The 24,193-nt window shown below is 41.1% G+C and overlaps 1 protein-coding gene across 1 annotated transcript; it reads right to left on the bottom strand.

Annotated features, from left to right (window-relative positions):
- Positions 1-700: 700 nt before the first annotated feature.
- Positions 701-22,940, bottom strand: ern1 (endoplasmic reticulum to nucleus signaling 1). The gene is made up of 22 exons (XM_018762156.2): positions 22,695-22,940; positions 16,349-16,469; positions 12,955-12,988; positions 12,696-12,768; positions 12,273-12,345; positions 11,490-11,612; positions 10,982-11,083; positions 10,450-10,711; positions 10,035-10,113; positions 9,428-9,593; positions 9,111-9,226; positions 7,424-7,609; positions 6,752-7,013; positions 6,207-6,297; positions 5,690-5,879; positions 5,297-5,396; positions 4,797-4,996; positions 3,149-3,296; positions 2,735-2,862; positions 2,499-2,622; positions 2,186-2,253; positions 701-1,303 (listed from the first exon to the last, which is right to left on the bottom strand). Exons 1-22 carry the CDS (start codon positions 22,761-22,763, stop codon positions 1,055-1,057), a joined length of 2,964 nt encoding a protein of 987 aa, XP_018617672.2. The 5' UTR covers positions 22,764-22,940; the 3' UTR covers positions 701-1,054.
- Between the last annotated feature and the right edge of the window lie 1,253 nt (positions 22,941-24,193).

Below are 24,193 nucleotides of genomic sequence, written 5' to 3'. Positions count from 1 at the left end.
TGAAAAAAGAACCAAGGAACTTGTGGCAGCCATTAAACTATGAATGAACGTTGTATGTTGATATTACAAAAATATTGTGTGCATGTGTAACTTTTCAGTTCAGCCTGTGCAGCAGAATGTAGGACAATTTCTCTGAATGCTCCTCAAGGGGTATGACCATTACAGCCTCATACTATAGCCAAGTTTACAGTCATAAAGCTTCCTTTCATAAACTCTATATTCATTAAAATTTCTTGGCTAAAATTAGAAACAGGCCTTTTAAATCAAGAAACTCCATGACCCTCATCTAAGGATCTACTGCTGCTGATCAAAATATCCCTTGTGATAATGAACGCCTGAAAAATACTAATGGAAAGATCATTTACAACACTACCAGGATTTCCTTAAAATATCGAAACACAATACCCTTTGGTTTATAACCCACATAGCCATTGCACTTTGAAACTCCACCAGCGTAGACTTATTGGCCACAAAGATGAGTAGCAGTGGACTTACATATGACTAAAGTAAAATTACAGTAAGGTGCACTGGCCAAGTAAGATTATCCTTTATGTGAATCTGTACAAAAATATGCCTTCTGCAGAAAATTAGTTAATTCAGCAAACTCCAGAATTGCACAGTATCATGTGTCACAGCCTGCTCTGCATGCAGTACACCTAAACACAGGTGCTGACAACAGATCAGACCAAAACTTTTCTGGTAGATTCCCAAGTGGCAGTTCATTCATTGCAATAATTTACAACATTAAAAAAAAGAACATACGAAAAGAAAGAGATGCACATCATCCCTGTTTTCTGCGGCCCAGGAGAGGTACCGGCTGGATACAGTTCTGCTCCAGGGCTTCCTGGAAGAGCGCTGGCTTCGCAGCTCCACCTGCTGGCTGTCCGTCACATGGCAGGCACTTAGAAGAGTGAAGCACACATCGTGGCGTCAAGTTGCGAGCACTGCAGGCTCGCATCTCACCAGTGTGGCTTTCAGGAAGAGGCACTGAGCCCTGGAATGTGTATTAAGGCAACGAATGCAAAGTCCCACCGCCAGCAGCCCTCCTTCTCTTTCATATGGAGTCAGGACTGTAGGCTGGTTTGGGTGCCTCGTTCTGCTCGCAGCTGCCCTGCATTTGAGCTACAGTTCCTTCACTGTGGTAGTAGGGCAGGAAGGGGCGCTCCAGTGCACAGGTACGCATGGCTAGATAGGTGTGCTGCAGCAAGTGTGGGAAGCGGGAGGTGAAGTAAGACACAAATTCGTCTGGAATGGAGCCCAGTGTCTGCTGCACATCTTCTGGCAGCTCCCTGTAGTGGTGCTTCTGCATCGGGGGTTGGGGGGGGCACAGACATTTAGATTAACAGTTTATATTTGACAGCTCACACATTTTAACAATGAATTACTACTTTTGGGGCTATGGAATATTTTTAGCCATAAAAAATGGAAAAGATCATGAATGTAGACCAATGCAACAATGACTGAAAAATACCTATTCAGCTAGGATGCTTTAAATTCTTTTTGGCCAACTTGGAAAAACAGAATAAATAAAACAGGAACAAAAACTGGACACGTACAAAGTTGGGTCACACTATAAATCTGGTAAAATAGTAATTCTACGTTTGTAAGAAATTTACTCAGCGAGCTATAAATTATTTACCATCAACTATAAAAGTGCTTACAGAATGGTATCCCATCCTGGGTCCACCCATAGTGTATTAGTGATAGTGTGTGTTCCACTGGTGTATGGATGAGTGACCGATTGTAAGTACTGTATCTAGCAGTAAGTCACCTTGGTGAATAAGGTGTAGGCTTATATTACATAGAGTTCATTGAAAGTTGCTTTGGAGAAAAGCATCTTCCAAGTAGGTACATAGAATTAGGTGCATAAATCATTTTAAAAGTTTATTTTTACATTTAGATTTGAAGTTTAGTATTTTAAACAAGAATAATCACCATTCTTACAGGGTTCAAATCAAATACTTTCAAGAAGCACCGTATATTTACGTATATCCCAAAACCTGATACTAGGAGTTTTCAGTGGCACCAAGTCCTTTAGTTCTATTAAAATATTCTAAGACAAATCACTTTTGACAAAAAGTGATGACTAGCAGTGCTAAACATTAGGTTTTAAAGAACTTTTGCAACATTTAGATGGTCATGGACCACCAATTAGGTCATGGACATAGGTTCCAAATAAGCTCACCTTGTTCCTCATTGCACGGAGAAGATCTCTGACTGATCCTCCTTTATATGATCGGAATTTCCGAAGGTCTGCACGGCGAGGGGGGGCGGGGTGCGGACGGATGACATCATGTTAACCCGAAAAATGCACTGATTTGTGAAACTAGCAAAAATGGCCTGGTCATCATGAAAGGCAGTGACTCCTACTCAAAAAAAAAAAATGCAGCAGATATGACAGCCTGGAACTTTCCCTGGAGACTAGCTGAGCAGTCAATGTAGTTAATTTCCTATCCAACTGATAACACAGGTGAATGCACACCTGACAGAGGTCTTACCTGTCTGGAGGGGAACAGTGATGTGCTCTCTCCAGTCCCCCTTCACCACTGCCCTGCCACCTCTTTCCAGCTGCCGGACAATGGGCCCATCCAGAGGCTCCTTCTCTATCCTATCGCTGACATCCTACGACGGAAAATAATCTGTCAGGTCATCAGTTTAGATTAGCAAAAAAGTACCTTAAGGACAATGGACAAGCAGCAGAGGCTGAGGAGCTTGAGGGGGGCTGAACAGAGACCTGGAAGAACTGCAGCTGCTTCTCCAGGCTCCAGAAGAACGGGTGTTTCAGCACACTTTCCGCTGATGGTCTCTTTTGGGGCTCCATGCTCAGCATCTGCAGTATCAGATCTGCAGCGACTATATCTTCTGCAGATGAGAAATTCATGGTACTTTGATAATTTTACTGGTTTTAAACTTCAGTTTGGTAGGTCAAGAACACTGAAACCATGTCAAATTCAAAGCAGAGGCAGCAGACTGGTAGCGTGAACGTTATAACACCCATCAGACAACCTGATTAAAATGGTGGATATTTACACTTTAACCTTTCCTATTCAAAGAGGAGCAACAGGAAAACAAAGGACTAGTCAAACTGCATTTACTGAGGCAAAATTGTAGCGGTTTCAGAGATGGGAAATTTTTATTGTGGTCTCACCATGTTTGTCTGGTTGAAGCAGATCCAGGCTATATGCACCCAGAAGGATGTTGGCTTGCCTCTGCAACGACTTGCCGAAGGGGTGGCAGCCTTCAGACACCACGTAGTAAAATACGCAGCCGGCAGAGAAGATGTCAACAGCGCATGTCTACAGGGGATAGACTAGTTAAACTATGATCACTCCTGGAACTGGGACACAAGACTGTGTGTCAAGGGTATATGGGCATATACTGTTGAAAAGACTACCGTCAAAACAAAGATAACAGCACAGTAATTTTCAAGCTCTTGGATAAGACTAATACTGAAGCCAAAATCTTTTCATATTAACCGGCCCTTTCATTACAGAGCACACAGTAACATGGAAACTACTGTCAGATTATGCAATCCTGCATTAAAAAAATGAATTCAGTTGCTGACTGTTGGCTGTACTTGGACTGGGTCAAGTGATTACAGCAGGTTTTTTCTAGTAATCACAGGAGGATGGTCTGCGTACGTTGCTTTCATTTGTTTTTTGATTGGAAATTGAAAACCGAAATGCGAATCACAATGCCTTCATTCGTTTGTTTCAGAAATGATAAATTATAAATAAACTATGTTTAAAAACCATTTCTTGCTCAAAATGTGAAATATTTAAAATACGCCTCACTTATAGCTTCTTGCCGTCTTATTTTTTGACGGAGTTATTTTGTTTTGTGGTATTCTTCAACAACCCGGATGTAAACTATGTGAAACCGCGCATAATCCAGTGGTTTCATCGAACATGCTGACTTCGCTCTGAATTATTGATCACAAGTTAATACGGATCACTGTGTGCTTTTCAAAAGCAGCAAGAGAGGGACAGTAAGGGAGGATGACGTCCACCGAGAAAATCGGCAGGATTTTTCCAGGTGCTACAACTTAAGAATCTTATTACTAATTAAGCGCAGGGGTAAAAAGCAACAGGAAGTTCTAGGTTCTAGTTCAGGCTACTTTTTAAATTGGAAACATTGTGCACTTTAGGCCATTCATCCCATTTGGTATTGCAAGATTTTGATTTATACACTTTGGATGATTAAAACGAAAAAGAGGAAATTAATAAAAAAAAAATCCTCTTTTTTGTGTGTACACTCAAACAATAACAAGCTGTTTTTCTGCTTTCAATATTAAATAAAAAAAAAACAAATGAAGGCATCGTAATTCGCATTTTGTTTTTCAATTTCAAATCAAAAAACTAATCAACGTACACAGACCGAGGACCTCAGTTAAAATTAATTTCACATATATTACAAAAAGACACTACTCATGAAGATTTAAATTTAAGTAGAAATGCATGCACTGATGGAAAAAAACAAACATGAAAAAACCAAAAGGGTTACTGCAGCTTTACTTAGAGGATATGATCCATAATGGCACAGTATCATATGAAACAAAAATGCACAACAATTAGGACATTAATAAATGTTTACCTTTCTCTTAAAGGTTAATCTCTCTCTATGCTCAAAACTAAGAAAATACAATGCATTCACAGGTATAAAAAGTTCCTACACATTGGCCATATGTGATGTGTCTTATTAAACATCATTCACAACAATCAAGTAATGCACCAGTTCACATTAAGCCAACAAGCTGAAGAAGGTCAATTAAGAGAGGTGACCTGCAGGATACTCACAGGATTGGCCTTACTGTCCTCGCTTAAGACTTCAGGTGCGATCCAACCCTCGGTCCCAGGGACCCCAGATCTCCTGCTGAAGCTGTGTCTGCCTGCTGCCAGCTTCTTGCACAGGCCAAAGTCTGAGATCATAGCCCGGACCCGTCCATGAGCATTGGGCATTGACACAAGGATGTTGTGGGGTTTGAGGTCTCTGTGCACTGACACAGGCAAACAACACAAGACTACATCAGGAAACAGTCAAGATTAATTAAAAACATAGGAGCTGTCAGCAGAGTAACTGCAAGAAAACTGGCTTTGTGACCAAAACACTGCAGGTTTGAAGTAGTCCTGGACTTGCACACACAAGCTTATTCTGAAATATTTTGGTAGAAAGTAGTTTATTGTATAGATGGATATAATCTTAACTTCTGAGGGTTGGGATTAGCTTCACTTTAAGGTGTGCTAAGCATGGACTGTATACAACTACAGTACATGCAAATTCAAATCCATATCCTCACCGATGCTAAGAGAGTGGAGATGTGCCAGCCCTGACATAGTCTGTTGAAGCAGCATCACTGGCTCCAGGCCATGTCGGTCAAAGTCCTTTTGCTCTACGTACTGAGGGGGAGGGAAAACAAACCTCAACGCGACCTCACTATCAGCAGTCATTAAAGTCCAACAAGTTAGCTGACTGCTTGTAAGGTTCAAAAAGAAACATCAAATGCAGAGCATTGACATGCATTAGTGTTCTAGCCATTGACTTCATTGGCATCCTGAGACATTTACAAAATAAGGGGCCAGTGGCGACACTAACAACTGCAGGAGTCTGAGGACCAAATACAGGTGCTGTATTGGTATCTTAAAGAAAAGCACTTGATATTCAAATTGGTAAATATTTTGCTTTCCTGTACCTCCTGCAGTGTGGCAGCACAAAGTTCGATGGCGATGTACTGGAACTGGCGCTCCTTTTCAGTGCAGAAGTAGCGAATGACGTTGGGATGCTCATCAGACTCACGGAGCAGCTGCACCTCCCGGTCTGCAAAGCTAAAGCATTCGGGAAGAATCCGCTTCACGGCCACAGGCCGGCTGTCAAACTGGCCCCTGTGATACAAATGGAAGGAGAGCTGATTATCCACACAGACTCATGATTTACACATTGGCCGGTATCCAGCTTTATAAAAACTTTCCTGGGTTGGCACATGCAATCACCACTCATACACATGCATTTAATTTAATTCATCCAAGCAGGGTGCTGTTCATTACTTTGTTTTAGAAAAATATCTTCCACTCCAATAGAAAGATTACTCATTTCAATAATTTGAAAAAGAGCAGCAGGTTCAAAAGAAATGTTTCAGTGAACCACTATTTTTGAAATTACAAGGAAGATCGAAGGTTGGTCATGTTTTCCTTAATTATGCACTGACTTACTTATACACAATGGTCCCTTCAGCACCATGGCCCAGAACATTCTTGGGGTTAAAGGTAATGTTTCCAACACGTATGATGCTCGACTCCTCATCTAATGGACAGAGAATTCAGATGCTATTTAATAGAAATTAAACAATCAGGACACATTTAGAAAGCACCATGTAAGATTCACCAGCATAACAACCAGCCCATAAACTAGCAATTTACACCAGTGGTTGGTACAGTCATTTAACACCTTAGAGCAGGCTCTTTCTAAAGAGACCAGGATTTACAAAGTGGCCATGCTGTTGGAGAATGTTTACTAAGACCATTCTAATGTCTGGAGTTTTGTTGGCAGTGGCGTGCCACTTTTCAGTTACATGAGAAGCTGACAATTTTTCAGTTTTTTTTCCTGTAGTATGAGCTTTTTCATAGTTCTGGGGTGTTGCTTGACATTTCATTGTTTTTGGTAAATATGGGCTGTAAATCACATAAAACTGGTACATGCAGCTATTACTGTCGTGTGCAGTCACTTGTGGGATCAGATATATCCTGACATGTCAGACCTCCATAAACTCCCTCTTCGTTCTCATTGGCTGAGCTGCCGATCTCAGATGCTGACAGGTTGGAGTGGTTGGAGGCCCGGGGGGTGAGGCTGGGGCTGCTGTGACTGGAGCCCTGTGCACGAGCTGCGTCCAGGAAGTCTGCCTCAAGGGCAAGGTCGGTAGGAGGCTGGAAGACGAGCTGCTGCTTCTGCAGGAGCTCCAGCTTCTCCTCCATCTGCCTTTGGAACTGTTGGTGCTGCAGCTGCTGCTGCTTGTGCACGCTCTGTGGGTGAAGAGGAGGACGGCATGAAAGACAGGCAGAAAGGACAAAGTTTTTACACCCCTCTGTTATTCAATAAAAATACCATCACTAAAAACCACTTCAGAACATTAAAATGACACAAAAGTGCTACAGCTGGTGGCATGGTAGTTAACAGCTTTGATATGTAACCTGAAGGTTGCTAGTTCACTGTCCATTTTCCATTTACTGTTGAACTACCCTTGAGCCCTCAAATGGTCCAATAAATATATGGAGATGTATAAATAAATCTAATATGGTACATTGTTTTGAAGTTAAGGGGGGGGGAGTAAGCAAAAGCATTAAACCCAAAAGGGTAATACCACCATTTGGCAGTCTTGTTATTGCAAGAGCACACATGAACATGGTCCTGAAAACAAGAGTGAAGCCCTTGCCTTGGGATATGTGATTGCAAAGGCAAGCCAACCAGCCAACAGAAATGTGCTGAAGATAATGGTGGCCATGTCCTTCAACATGGTATCTACTGGGGCCTCAACGCGTGTCGGCTTGGACGTCTTCTCTTGAATAGAGGTCTCAGGGGGTTGAGGCGTGTTCTCCTCCACGTCAATGTCATTCACCTTCTGCCATTGAAGTCACCACAAAGAGAGACAAGTGAGCAACCTGCTAATCATAAGCATGTGCACATGAATTTTCCCATAATCATTTATCTTTGCAGTCACACTTCAACAGTGCAGAGTAATTTCTCTGTTACTGCCGACAGTAACGTTTGCTGGTGCACAAAAATATAAAAGCACTTTATTGGACAAATGTTCTCTTTGACCAGGGTTTACCAGAAAATCTAAAGACTTTTTTTCATGCCTACTCTGCTGATCAAAAAAAGTGTTACTGAAGACTGGAATGACTGACAACTCTGATCTATATTTTAAAGCACAAAAATATTCAGAGCACCATTTCTTAACCTTTTAAAACCGCTGAGGAAATTCACATACAGGCAGACAATTACATAACAAAATTCCCATGAAACCTGAAGTTATGTAATTACACCCAGACAGACAATTATAAATTACTAACTTAAAGTACAACACTTCTCAGATATCAAGGCACATTCCTGCTTCTCTGTATTAACGAACTAGCAGAACCTTGGCTTTCCTTATGGAAGCAGATGGATTCTTAAATCCCAGAAACGAATTCCTGTCAACAAAACAAAGGCTATTCACCTATCCTCTTATTACCATTTATTTTTATTCCACAGTTCAGCACAGCACAGGATTTTTTTTTTTTCCCCCCCCTTGGCAGCCAAGCCTTCTAAATATCTGTTGTCTGCAACTACTTTTCCAATCTCTGCAGCCTGTCCTAGAAGCAATGGACATAAGGGATGCTAGGCCATCACAGAAATATCAAATACTTATTCCCTTACACATTGTTCAGATTTAATTGTCCTTCAAAAAATACATTGCTATATTACACCAAATTTGTGTAACCCTCAGCTAGCAAATAAAATACCCAATGAAGCTGGTACTACTCTCAACTTACATGGTTATAAATGTCCTGCTTCTGAATCAAGGTAAATTAAGTGCTCAAAGAATCCTGTTCATTCACTGACTATTTCTCCCACTGCATTTTGCTGGCTAACCAGCTCCTAATCACATCACTATGAGAAACATCCAGAAAATGGCAAACATGTTAGGCAAGACGATTTCAGGTATCAGACTAAGGCTTAAAGTACAATTTTGGACCATTTAACTTCAAAATATGGTCTCCCTTGTTCTATACCCAACTGCTGGTCTTCCTCAATAGTTTTCCTGTTAAGGTTAGAGACCTTTTTATGTAGTTCTTACTCATTTCTTCTCTGATCAGGTCTCTCCATGTTTCACTCCAGGACAAGGGTAGGAGCCCAAGAGCTTTTAGGCCTGGCAGAGACTGCTCCCTTCTTGCCTGCTCCTATCTACCTGAGCCAACTCAAACAAGGAACTGCAGGCTGTTACACAATATCCTTGATATTTCTAAGACTTGGGAGTTATAAAATGTTCTAGTTCAACATTTCTATTTCCCAGGACTTCTTTGCAACCTGTGTCTTTTGGACATGCTAATTTTGTGATAAGGCAAGGACAAAGAAATCACCTCTTCAATAGTCTTCTCTGTGGTAGGAGGGATCACACTCCCTGGCTGACGGGCAAAGCTCTCTGGAAACCTTTCCAGAATATTCTTTTGGGCATTTGGGGGTATTTCATGGTGACCTTTGCGGGAAGGACCAAACACAAAAAAATACTTGAGGGATTGCATGCACCACAGCTGTCATTTATACGTTCTTACATAAGCAACAAAGAACCTCTCTGTGATGAACAAGAATTCAAAATTTCTCCCCCAAACCATTTGCCATGTTGGGATTAGCTTTGCTATTCCTCATTTCCGGCAGAGGGAGCAGTAGTGCGAGTTACCGATAAGAAGAAGGTAGTTGCTCATGAAGTTCAGACGGCTGGGATCTTTCAGGCCAGCAGTGACCTTCACATCAGTACTGGGGGTGATAACACACTCTTTGTCATCCTGGATGGAGAACTCCGACTGGCTGGGTCCCTCCAGCAAGGGGAAGGTACTACCACGAGGCTGAAATGCAGCACAATTAATGAGACCTGAATTCCACTGCCATATTCATCAAGCTGGACACAAAAACCAGAGAAGGGCCAGTGTGAGATGATTCTATTCCTTTATCAGTGAAAAAAGGAGAACCCATAAACAATAAAAACCAGAGAAAAATACAATATTGGAATTATGATTCTCAAACTTCATGGTATTTGGGGTAGGCAACAGTCCTCGCACTGCATGTGATAAACAGAAATGTGTATAAACATCTGTTTACAGTTGTAAACAAATGTAAACAGATCTGTTTCTAGACGTTTTCTTGAAAACTACTATTTGAATTGTGGCAAATATTATATGGGAGCAAACTAAACTGGAATTATTGCTCAACAGAAGTTTGAACTGACAACCTGGCAGATTCCTGAGCAGTACTGACTGCTCTTGATTGCGAACCACTTGGACACTTACCACGACTGTGACTCCATCATGAACCAGGGATGGAGAGGCGTACAAACTGGTGGAATACTTGCCAACATAAAGTGTCGACCTGGAAAAACACAAGCATGCTGCTTCAGACATTAAGGGAGGATGACAAATGGGAATGCTTGATAGCAGCTGTGGGACAACAGCCCTTTACCTACTAGTGGCACAACAAAAATCAAAACAAAAATAAAGTGAGTAACATTATCACTTTCTTATAACTAGACACAAAATCTTTAATCCAAAAACTGAATCGGGAATAAATCCAAGATTAATGCATCCTTAAAATTTGTTCTGTAATGAATTACTCGGTAAAGTACAAAATAATTCCAGTTCTGTGGACCACAGCTGTATACAAGGAGCTTTAACAATTGATTTTAAAGCATTCTGCCACGCTGCGTACGTCAACTTGTTCTTGGGCTTCTTCTCCTTGGGCAGAGGGTACTTCCACTGAGTGATGCGGCCAACTTCCCCAGACATGAAGGTGAGGTAGCGCAGCGTTTCCACAGCAAAGTTGGTCTGTGGGACCTTGTGAAGACCATCATGTTGCCAGATGTACATGGCCACCACAGGCGAGTTGTAGTTCTGCACCCACTGCACATCTCCTGACTTGCTGTCCACTGTGACCACAAGACCATCCCCATTGGACACAAAATGGGCCATCTCTGCTTAACATGAGAGGGAGGAAAGGAGAAAGCGTAAACAGTGATTGCAGAACCTTTCACAATACTTGGAAGCAAACCCCTCCAAGACTTCAGAGACATGTGCCCGTTGATGGGGATGGGACTTCTCAGGCCAAATGCCTTCTAGGACACTCAGAATACTAGTATTTCACTGTACATTTCCTATGCTTTGTAAAACCACATACAACTTCTTTTATGACTGAAGGACATCAGAGACTCGAAATAGACAGTTACTGAGTGCCTGCCTCTTACCATACTTGCTGTCATCATCAGGCATTGTAGAAGCATAGTCAGAATAGGTGGCATTCCAGCGTAGCTCTCGGTTTTTGGTGTCATACATGGTGATGGTGTATTCTGAGAGGACATAATCGTGATTCCTATTCACTTTAACATTTGTAAGTGATCTGACTGAGGCCAAACATTAAGAATCCTTAATTTTTACAATTTGTTACCTTTTCCAGATCATAAAGACAAAACAATGATTCTATACTGAAAGTCTTATACAGTAAATAACAAAGCCACCTCACTTAAGATCTTACCCATTTTACATTCTGTATAGCAACCTTCAGAATGTGAGAAATGTAAAAGGAAACAAACAAAGAACATGTGATAACAGCACAATATGTTTCTTTGATGCTTTTAACGGTATATCAGTTACAGTGTCTCAAGCTATGGGAACTGTGTGTCAGTGGCAGCAGAGAGAAGTTACAATGCAGTCTCCAGTTTCTGCCACACCTCCAAAGCCTCCCAAGGGCCCTACCTGTGCGGCCCAGGTACAGAAGCGAAGAGGAGGGGCAAAGAGTCTCAGCAAAGGATGACGTCAGAGTCTGCTGCTTCTCTCCCGTCAGAGGGTCCACCACATACCACAGGTCCTGTTTTTTACCTGGACAGCCAGACACACAAACATTAACGGATTGTCAAATTTTTCCTTACTTCATAGAACATAATTTGTCACCTTTTCAGAGACGAAACAGCTGTTTAAATGGTCTCGTACTAAATTTCAAGGAAGTATAAATTACTTGTATTCTATCAGGCAATTATCAATATGCACTTTGAATCCATAAGGGCAAAAAATTAAGTTCAAATCATGATCTTCATCAAAGAAGATAGTCAATGGCATTTTGCATTTAAATCCCCCCCCCCCCCCCCAAAAAAAAAAAAAAACTTAATTTTGTACCTTTGCCCATTATATAGCTCAATACTTTACTACAGTAATTCAGATTACACATCTCAAGGACAGATTAGCAGTTCCCTCCTTCATAATGACGCCTACAATTATCCAATCACACTAGGATCTACTGTGGCACTTTGCTATTTGACAGAGACTTTTTTGACAAGTGTGTTTTAAAAATCTCAAGTCCACACAACTGCAAACACTGATCTGCACAAAATCAAAGGACCCTAATGTAAATATTCAGAGTATACATACAAGCTTAAAGATGCCAAATTCATCAGGGCTGTCTGGTTTAGAAATACTTAACAAAACTTCATACCCAGGTAAAAAGGCAACCCATGGCACTGTCTCCAGGTCTCTCAGCCTTACCCATGTAGAGAATCCCATCGGAGCTGCGACAGGGTGATGCCTGGACAAGTTCAGGAATTGTGAAGGGCAGTTTCTGGAACAAGTAAACTTCGGTGTTAGCTAGAAAACTGTACAGTGCATTTAAATTATAGGCAATTGACTTTGAACATCTGAGTAATAAGCAACAGCCCATGTAGATTAAAACTAAAACCTCTTGTGACCACAGTGTATAGGCACAACAATATTTGAATAAAAAGGAATTATTTTCTTCATTATAGACTGAATGAATTTGCTTTGTAATGAGCCTCAAAACAAATACAATTTGTCATGGTTAAAACAAGATGTGATTTAGTGCAGGACCAAATAGCTTTAAATCTAGCAGGTTTGAGATCCTGTAGTAATGGGAAAGTCTGAACAGCAGGGTGTCAGATAGCATCCTCTTACTGTCAAGCCTTTGCTATTTTTGCCTCCCAGTGCGTACAGACTTCCATCATTCGGGTCTGGCAGAAATGCAGGTCTGGGGGGGGGGGGGAGAGGAGAAACTTGTTTTGTAGCAGCACTCCACTTATGGACACGTGACACATGGAGTTTTGTACAATAAAGCAAACTTTGCTGGATGTATGAACAGCAAAGGAAAACAAAAGGGGCTGCATGTCTGCCAAGTAAGTCCTGGATCTATGTATTACACTTGAAGGTCACTTACTCGGACACATGTGTGGGAACCTGGAGAACAGGATCTAAAGAGGAAGGGGAGAAAGGCCATTAGTACATGTTTTGACACTTACCTGAGCGAATTGCAGCGCAACAGGTGTATCTGTCAAGACGGACATTTTTTCAAATTCTTCCCTTATATCAGTTGCTCACTTATCTACATATACTGTACTCATGTGATAGCTTGCATAAGAATCCATCACTAACTACTTACGTACAATATTGTGTTTTAGTGTCATTTTAACTTTTTAGGCATCATATAGCACCAAGTAAGTCTCAAAAATAGCAATTAAGTTATATACTCATGTTTTCATGAGTATATAAGATCTTGGGCGTAACGGCTACTGTTTAAATTCATCTTGGTCTTGCCAAACACTAACTGAAAAAATTACCACGTTACTCCACTTTGAGCTATGCCAAGCAAGAATTTTCTGGCCCAAACAAAGTTCTGCTCATCTTTAATAACCTTGCTCAACATGTCTGAACCTTGGGCACAGTTACACCACCACATTCTTTTATCAATTCTGGGCAGGGCAGGTATTGCACGCATTGTTCTTTTCCCAAACTGCAGAACATTCTTTTCACGACATATTGAGAAGCTGCACCTTAGTGCACTGCTGACTCTTCACAGAGGTCCACAAAGACAAAAATTTTTTCTGTACAGACCTACTTAGTTGTCATCTCTTGTTTTTGAATATATCTAAAACCAAAAGGGTATCTGAATAAGAACATTTGGGGGGAGGGGTGTTTTTTTTTTTTTTTACAACAAACATGCAATAGACAATGGAGACAAAAAACAGGAACGTTAACATAGCCTGTAATCTCTTAAAAACAGTGACAAGGTATCCTACAAAACGTGCTCCTGAAAGTAATGTGGCTTTGTTATAGATGGATGTAATCTGATATGGTGTGAACAAGGACAAGCCCAGGTTCTGTACAGAAAAAGTCATGACAGTGCAAGACACCTTGCTTTTGACAGAGGCAGGTAGTGCATGTTAATGTGAGCCAGGGGAACTGAAAAAAAGGCAATGTCATGCACACATCTACCTATGGAATCAGCCAAGTTTGCGCTTCAAGTCTGGCTCCTTTGTCTTTTTCACAAAAGCAGTGTGTTGGGTACAAGGCAGATGTGCTGAAGGTAAGACTGAAGTGCTTCTATTAACATTGACATCCTTTTCCTAGATGATGTCTAACATGAGACCCCATCCTGTTTTCATTCAACATGCCAGATGGTCTAATAAAGTTTCTGCGTGAGCGATGTCCATATCCACACTGCAGCTGACCTTAAATTTAGATTACAGTTACAAAACCCAGCCACTGAAAAACTTCCTGGAATACCTTTCCAGGTACTAGTTACACTTAATAAAGCGAGGTTTAAAAAGATTGTACATAGAACAAACTTTTTGGAGTGTACTCTCAGGATTTGCTTGATAATGTCAGATGGTCTTATGACACCTTCAGACTGACCATTTGACAATTAAAATGAAATGGAACTGTTTTTGTCCTCATACCAAGTAAATGCTTTTCTGATCCATACAATAATCAATACTACTATTATAATAAACAGAACAGCAGGTAGCCTCGCAGTTAGGAGGAACAATTCGTAACCTGATAGATCAAGTGCTAGGTTGGGACAGTACTCCACTGTGGTACCTTTGAACAAGAAAATTAGCTTTGGATGTTCCAATTTAAAAATCTCTAGCTGTATAAATCAGAAACAAGACAAGAAAAAGAAAAAAAGAAAAAAAACTTAGATGCTTTGGATAAAAGCAACAGCTAAACAATTTACCAGTTGGTCTGAATTTTCCAGAAAGGATGTTTTTGACGAGTCAAAATGACGCTGCTAGGATATGTAAACTACCATATTCATTTCACAACCATTGAGAAAATTCGGGATCTCTTTCCACTCTCAGATTCCAAACATCTATCCCTCCCTAGTCAAAACAGCTAATCATATGGTTGCTAATAACATAGCGCCACTATAGCTGATGAGTGACTGCTCACCACAAAATAGTCATTACATATAGCTATTACATATATGTATAATACATATTATATATAATACATAACTTGGGCAACACTTAATTTTGGGAACACCAGGGTAACTGCAGCCCCCTTGACTGATCACAGGTATATGTTCTTTTTCAAAGAGAAATAAAACAATTTATACACAAAAATGAAATATCTGGTTTTGGGTGACAATATCTGTTATAAAACACAACGTGCAATGCATTTTATATACAATTTATATACTATATACTGAATGAAAATACAAATTAAAACCAGCTGCTGTACAACTTTCACACAATAGGTAGCATTCGTTTCGTATGCGATAGTGTGGAAGGTCACGTGAAAAGTAACAGTGGAACTACATTTACATTTAAATGTAAATGTATGTAAATGTAAATTCTGCACTGGCTTCCCATAGCTGCTAGGATCAAAATTAAGACCTTGGTTATGGCCTAAAAATGCATCAATGGAACTGCTCCAAGCCATCTACAGGACTTGATCATAAACATATACACCCCAACCAGACCGCTAAAGTCTTCCACATCTGCCTGCTTGGTGATCCCACGCATGAAAGGTAAAGCACGGAGGTTCTTGGTTCTGGCTCCGTTGTGGTGGACCGACCTCCACCTCTCCCTCAGAACTGCTGAATCATTGTCCATATTTAAAAAGGGTCTTAAAACTCATCTCTTCCAGACTCACTTTGCCCGTAATCTCTTAAGATCATGTAAGGTATACATGCTCATGCTTGGATCAATCCTTTGCAGAGCCACTCCTGAGATTTATCGTAAATGTTTATATGCATCTCAAAAAAATAACTACTAGGAAGATGATTAGGAATTGGAAACATTCTGGTAAAGTTTTATACAGCTACTGGTATGATGAATGCTGGAGGATATAAGGAAGGAAAACTAACCGTACTTAATCACACACCTGCAGCTATGTCTCTTTTTCCTAATGTAATGCACAAACTGTATTTTCTATAAGATGTACGTAGCTTTGGAGAAAAACGTCTGCTAAATGAATAAATTTATACAGCTAGGTAATGTTACCGGAGAAATGTAGGGGAAGTACCTTGATCAAGGGTACTACAGCTGGAGGTGGGATTTGAACCTGCAACCTTTGGATTCAAAGGCAACAGCTCTAACTGCTACACCACCAGCTGCCTCAACTGTACTGCATTTTATGTAACCGGCCCCACTTGAATAGAATCTTATGAAAACCTCAGCATGAACCCACTGGAATAAGCAATAAAGACAGACTCGGAAAAAAATGAGGGGCGTTTCTTATCGAGGAGCTTTATGTTTGATGCAAAGAAGCCGTTGGTGGGACCTTCAAGATCCAAGCAGATCAATGCATGAACCACCCCTCACACACACCTTCCTTGAGGGTCCATTTGATCGAGCCCGACCTTCTGCTGACAGCATGCAGGTTCCCCTCCAGCGTGGACACAAAGAGCAGGTTGTCAGACAGAGAATTTGCACTCGACCTGCCCAGACCCTGTAAGACAGAAAGACCTTCATTGTCATTCCATGTTTAACATAGCATTCTCAACTTGTGTAAAAGTCCTGCAGGAGGGAGACATAGCCAGAAATAACATTTCTAGAGAGATGTGATCTCTGGAATTCTCTTGAAGTTAAGAAAAATTTCCCCAACCTTAAAATTAACACCTATAGTTAAGACATGAGTACTGAATTGCTGTTTTACCCAAGACTAGCTCATGTGATTGCCATTTTGAAGGAGTAGAGAATAACTTGGTTTTCCGTTATTGGTAGACTGTGGTATACTGTTTTTTTCAACTCACAGTTGGATGGTCTAAAATGCTCTGTTACAGCTTTCTTATTTAAAAACAAATTCAAATCTTCCCTCGTATTGTTGACACAAAAAGATAGTAGAGAAATACTTCAAAAGTGAAACTACATATGTTGTACAGGTGGTCGCCAATTTACGACGGTTCAACTTACAATTTTTTCGACTTTACAATGGTGAGCTGGTGATAGACATTCAGTAGAAACCGTACTTCAAATTTTGATTTTTTTCCTGGGACAGCGATACGTGGAACGATACTCTCTCGCAATGCTGGGTAGCAGCAGCGACCCACGTCTCCCAGTGTGTCGCACAGAGGTGTCTATTAGGTGTATTAAATGCATTTCCGACTTACGATATTTTTGACTTATGGGTTTCGCAGAACATAACCCCATCGTAAGCCAGGGAGCACTTGTATTTTACAAAATAATTACTGAATATTTTTAAATTTAACCACCCCTCTTCAGTGATAGAAGTAGAAATGCATATATCAGACAAATGCTGATACCAACCCACCGAATATTGGCTGTCAAACTGCACCGGAGTTTAGTCCACTACAGTCTGTAATGCTACCAATGGGACACACTGAATTACCCAAAAGGGACTTACCATGGTACAGCCTTTTAGCACTACACAGAGCTGTAAATGGAGAGGGGGAATTAACTGGAGCTGAGGTGGCACACCCAGATACGTAGGATGATTGCACTGATTTCCGCAGAGCTGTTCTGGGCAGGAAAACATGCTTGGATACAGATAAAACCAAATTAAGGGCATGTCCGATAATCAGACTTTCTATGCCCAACTAAGATGGAGTGATGTACAGTGTCAATGGGTGTGACAAGCTCACTACTTGTATTATTGCAAGTCTTTGCACACTTGGGAGCTCAAGATGAAGACACTTAACAGCTCCATGTTAACAACGGTGCATTCAACAGCACTTTTTTCATGGAAAAAAGTAAGGCTGGATCCTACTGAATTCTTATCACAAAGTCAGCTCATTAACCCAAACAATACAAGTCACTTCGGTAAAAAAAAAAAACAATTTGCTGAAAAAAATGCAAACTTAAACTGAGACTTAAGGTGAATTCTTAACATTCGTAATTGTTGAGTGCAGCTCAACCCATTTTAAAAATGTCTGCTTAATGCAGCACCACGAAACACTTGCAAGTAGAGCATGAGATAGTAATTTCTGCTTAATGCCATGATTCTAAGTCCTAGTCTAGGCAATCAGGACTGTTTGTTGGGTTTTCTGCTGTCTTTAAAAATGTTTCAAGTCTTATAACTCAGACAGATGGTTAAATCAGCTCAATCACAGACAAAATTAAATCAATAAATTGCTTCAGTGCTTTGGGAGTCTTAGAACTTAGCCACACCGCATCCAGTCAAAGCATGTGCTCTGATGTTTAAAATGACCCCCGGGGCTCAAGTTTGAACACTACACCATAAAACAATGTACAGCAAGTCCTTTCCAGCAGTTAAATACTTAAAGGAAACATTAAGCAGCAGACTACAAACAGAACACCCTCGAGGAGCATAAAACTTACAAATTTGATAGTCACTCAGGATTACAGGAGATCAACACCTTGTCTAACGTCAAAGTAAACGGGGAAGCCAAGTATGAATGCAGATCTACCACTGGATCAGACAGTAAGTCAGAATCCTGCTCTTAGTGTATTGTATCACTCTTATTTGCTCATCCATGTTACAATAACCGTGAGTATACACACAAAGACACTTATGTCAACTTCGTGCACCTGTAACCATTCCCACTGGTGTCCCAACTCACGTAGAGCACAGAATGGGAAAAATGCAGAAGGGCTGACCCAGCTAGCTCATTGATTAAATGCCCTATTAACAGAGAAGCAGTAGGATTTCTTCTCCTTCACTACTCTGGTAGCATTCACAGCTGAAGCCGAATGGGGAACAAACATGTCCTGCTGAAACATCCTTCCACTAACACAAGACTATACAAGCCAACTCTCAACACACTGCATTTATTCTACTTATGTCTTTGCAGGAGAAAAGTTCCTGAGCCATTCATCATGTGTGGATGTTGCAACAGGTTTTAGAGCTGCAGTCAAAGGCCTTGCATAACCCCCTCTGCATAATTCAGCTGAACACGACAAAATGGAACACCATGCACTTCAGGTCTTTGAATGTATTTAGGTACTACCTAGCCATTTGGCTGTCATCTCTGTCTGTAGTCCTCTCATGTAACAGCTTCACTTGCATGTGAAGTTTTGTCTGGCATCTAATGCTAAAGTACAGGTGATTAAGACCCCTTTATACTAAGCCACTTTAAGGACAGTCAACAGAAGCCACACGTGCCACATTTTCAAACTCCGCAATTTTTGAGGGCACTCTTCCGATACAAAACACAAAGACCACCCATCCATTGTCAACAACTGCTTGTCCCAAGCGGGGTTGCGACGAGCCGAGGCTTTACCAGGCAACACCCACTTCAACAAAAGCACACTTTCAGTTCTGCAAAAATACTGAAGAGAATCAGAGCAAAAACAAACATACAAACTGACTTTTAGCAGGCCTACACAACACAACACACCTGAATGCAGCAACCACTTTTTCCCAAAAACTGCCATCTGTTTTCAAAGAAGACCCCACTGAAGTCCCTGTGTAAACAAGTACAAGCTGAAACACAGGCCTAAACCATCTAAATGGAGACAAAACCAAAAAAAAAAAAAAAAAAGCAGCCAGTGGGCTTTCCAGAGAACCACAGGGACACACAGCACACCAAGTAAAGAGAACAGTGATACTGAATGCTGGTGAGAAGCTGAAAGACAGCTGCCGAAACCAGTGCTGACAGAAACTCTGAGAAAAACGGCCACACTACAGAAGCAGAACTGCTTCAAGTTTCTGCAGCATCTGGGCTTATATTCATGGCTTTACCATTTTAAATACATCCACCCGTTTCCCTGTAATTCCTTATTCAATGACTACAAGGAGGGATGGATGCCATCAAGCACAGGAAAAAAAAGGAGTACACAATAGATGGGACACCAGTCAAAGACATTACAAAGCCAATTTATTTCTTTAAAAAACCCAACAGTGGACACTGTCACTATCAGGTTGTAAATTTAATACACCTCACTGAACGCTATTCGAATCTTCAAGGTATAAACAGACTACTGAAGAGTTGCAGAGGATTTAGTAAGGAAATAATAGCATGAAAACAGGTCAACCACTAACTTCCTTCAGATAGCAATGATATAAAACAGGATGTGTTTTTCAAGGTTTGCACTTTATAAAGAGTAGATGTAATTCTAAGAAACACAATCCATTCCTTATGGTTCAATTTCCTGACTCTTCTTACTTGACAAAAAAAAAAAAAAAAGAAGCTACAAAATTTATGCAACAAATACAAGTGGGTGGGACAAATGCATCAGCTTTCTTTAGGCTGTAAAACAAAGATGCTTAACTCTGCTTCTAGCTGAAGTGGTTAGTAACAGTTTGTGTAAATTTTGCTGTGCAGAGTAGAAATTTTGCTGTACAGAGTTACTAATGCAGAATGTGACACTGGGAGGACATGAAGGCTGGTGGCAGCAGGATGGCCAGGAACTTTAGGGTCTGTGACCCACAACTACTGCGGGATCAGAGGTCGTCTTCCTTTTTCTCTCATTGCCATAACCTGATGGGGGCTGCAGTGTTCCCATAGCATTGTGCCCGTGTGCAGAAGCTGCTCCACTGATAAGATACAGCATCTGGTGCTCAGTCACACATTTACAGCACACCGCTCTGCAATCTATTCGGAAGGCCTTGAAAAACCAACCAGAGCAATTGCTTTCTACAACATTTCAGCTCCAAGAGCCTACTGTATGTTCTTTTTCCACTTAGGTTAAAGTTAGTTACATTACATTTTGTCCATCTGTTGCCACACCTTTTTTTAACATATAGCCCAGACTTCTCCTTTTATTAGTATCGGGGGATAATCAAAACTGATAACCACACTGCAAAGCATATGCCTTCATATGGACAGTAAGTTCATAATCTCTCATTACACCTTTCAGTGAAAAATTTGGTAACTACAAACAGTTTCACCATCAACAATAGTGGAAGAAGCAAGATACCTTTAAGTGTAACAAGTACATGAATTTATGCCATTACTGGGAAAAATCTGGGTGTGTGTGGGTAACTAAGATCATGCCTGGATACATCTTTATGCAGCTACTCCTGTAATGTAATGTAAATGTTCATATGCATCTCAAAAAATTATGAGGAAGGTGATCAGGAATCATATTTTGATAAAATTTTATGCAGCTGCTTGCGAGATGAACACTGGTTCATATGGTGGAAAGAAAAACTAACTGCACTTAGGAATCGCACGTCTGCATCTATGTCTCTCTTGCTGCTACTGTAATGAACACTTTGCATTTTCTATGAGTTTTCGTCGCTTTGGAGAAAAGCATCTGCTAAATGAATAAATGTAAATGTGATTTTTAACTTAAACTGAAAAATCTACTTGTTTTGACATTTTGTCTCTCTCACATGTGCAGACGATCCTAACAATGGCACTTTGACCCATGCTTTCCCTTTTCTGGGTCAACATCACCCACATGCAAGACACATTTAACACGGAGTCCTTAAACTATCACGTGTCTGCATCAAAACCTCTCCTTCTGTTAATGTGATGTACTTATTGCATTTTTCTCAGACGTATGTCACTTTGGAGAAAAACATCTGCTAAATGAATAACTTTAATGTACGTAAACTCAACTCAGTCACATTAACAATGAAAAATTAAGACATTTACAGTCAACGCAGACCTAAACTGATGATGGGGTTGGCATCTCTATGACTTCCCATGCCCATTTCAACCAAAGGCAACTGTCACCTGTAGTCAAAGAAACTGCTTTTTACATAGCAGTTTACATTGCTTTTACACCACAATTACTAAAACAAGTCATGCTGTCCTTGAAAACCAGCATAGCAGGTAGGGCCAGCTACTATGAACATGGGCTTTTAACCTGGAGGTTCCTGCTTTGAATCTGGGGCACAGCGAGTAGCGCTGCTGCCTCACAGCACCTGGGTGGTGCAAGAGGACAGGGGTTTGATCCCTGCTCAGTTTGTGTGGAGTTTGCATGTCGCATGCATTGCATCCGGGTGCTCTGGTTTCCTCCCACACTCCAAAGACATGGTGTTCTGGTTCCCTCATAGTGTGTGAATGACAGAGTATCAGTGTGTTCCACTCATGTACGGATGAGTGACCCACTGTAAGCAGCGTATCTAGCAGGATAAGTCACCTGGGTGAATAAAGTGTGTGGGCTGATAACACTACATAGTATCCATTGGAAGTTGCTTTGGAGAAAAGTATCTGCTAAATGAATAAATGTAAATCCTGTGCCCTTCATAAATTAAAAGTACTTAGCCTAACTGATGAGTCTAAATCATGCGCTACCGTGTTCATGAGCAAATCATAAGGCTCCTTGGTCAGTCAGCACACATGATGGATGTAGGGATCGGATGGAGAGACCAGAGGCGCGTGGACATGAGCCACCAGCAGCAGTACAGCGCTGAACGCACGCAACCTCACCGTCCCTCGTCACTCTCCGTCTCAACCAGGCAGGGCTCACCCTGACTGGCGCTCTCTTAGAAAGAAACCGTTTGGAAAGTCAAGCTGGATACACACTACTACTCCATTTCGATATTTAAACACAACCGCACAAGACTCAAGAGCCGCCGCTGCTGCTGCTTCAGTCCGAAAAACAGCAAACTTCCCCGTCGTTCGGCATCGCTCCTCCAGCTCTTACCGACAAGAATTCGATATTGACCGAAGCGCCGGCTCACTCCCAATCATGTATGAATAAAATGTCTTCATCTGTGTAGAACTCGGACATGTCCGAGGAGTAGGAGGACTGACACCCGCAACTCAAGCAGAGTGTAAAGTGGACCGGTGACCCTCACCATCTGGAACGGCGTCGACAGCGTCAAAAGGCAGCACAGCAGGACCCGCACACAGGGCCGCCAAGACATTTTCGCAGATCGACAGCGGCCGGCTTCACATAGACACAGAAAAGTAAATGAAATAAATAAAAAATTTAAAAAACACTCAGAAGTTTGTCGACAGCTCAAACACTGCCGATAACGACACCCGTGGGCCGCGCTGCGCGTGCCACGGGCTCCTCCATTCGTCTCTCCGCAGCGGCTTCCTGCGTGTGTACGGCGTGACGTCGACGCCGGACGTGACGTAAAACAACAGGCGTCTGAAGAAGAGAACGAGAGCAGGGGTAGCCTAACGTACCCGAATAAACAACATTACGCCGGGTTTTTGATTATACGACTTTGTTGCAATGATTTAACTGCTAAGGTAGGCTAAGTGTTTATGCTTCTCCATTGCTATATGTGGAGACAAATATAATTTTACATGTGTTTGTCCCAGTCAAAACTCGTGTCAACAATACAGTTATTAACATATCAGACGGTAATCTGACTAGATTAATCATTAATTTCTGATATAAGTCATTTTCTTAGCTGTATAATGTGTTGATATCTGTGACGTTAGGGACTCCCTCATCATGATTGAAGATCGAAAGCAAAGGGCAAGAATTTATACTACTAGTATGAACTATGACTAGTAGTAGGGAGGTTGTACACATTTCACAGGTAATGACCCTAGAAAAATTTCTTTAGTTTCCCTTCTCCTCAGGTTACAAAGGACTCAAAATGCATCACTGATAATACATTAACAGTTGGGCATTTCATTTAGTTGATGTTTTTTCCCAAAGCTATTTATAATTCTTTACCCATACAGGAGAGGAGGTAATTTTACTGGAGCAATCTGGGGTAAGTACCTTGCTCAAGGGTACTACAGCAGTAGGTGAGATTTGAACCAGCAACCTTCAATTCTGAAGCCAGCAGTGCTAACTACTACATTATTAGCTGCCCCACATTTAAAACTGCAAAATGAAAAAATAGAAGCATTTTACAGCTGGAAACCAGAAACCGCTCATTTTCTCATTTAGCAGACACCTTTCTCCAAAGTAACTTCCAACACACATTGTGCAGTATTTTTAGCTGTCACCTACACTTCACAATGCTAAATATACTACACCACTTACAGTGAGTTACTCATCTACACACCAGTGGGATACACTTGCTCACACACTCGGGGCATTTTAAAGCCACCAGTTACCTTCAAAAGCATGTCTTTGGACAGTGGGAGGAAACCCATAGAAACAGGGAGAACATGTAAACTCCATCTAGACTGAGCAGGGATCAAACTCATATCCTCTCATACCATTTAGGTGCAGTAAAACAACGTGGGTTTTTATTGCATCACTATGCTGGAAATTTGTATATCAGAGAGATACTAAACAGAAGAGGCTTACCACTTTACTAAGTCTATTATGGACCTTTTATGTTATAAAACAACAGGAGTGATGCACTCAACAATGACTGACTGA

This window comes from Scleropages formosus, chromosome 20, assembly GCF_900964775.1.
Source record: "Scleropages formosus chromosome 20, fSclFor1.1, whole genome shotgun sequence".
Classification (NCBI taxonomy): domain Eukaryota; kingdom Metazoa; phylum Chordata; class Actinopteri; order Osteoglossiformes; family Osteoglossidae; genus Scleropages; species Scleropages formosus.
Note: the sequence above shows the minus strand (reverse complement) of the source record. Positions and strands in the feature narration are given on the sequence as shown.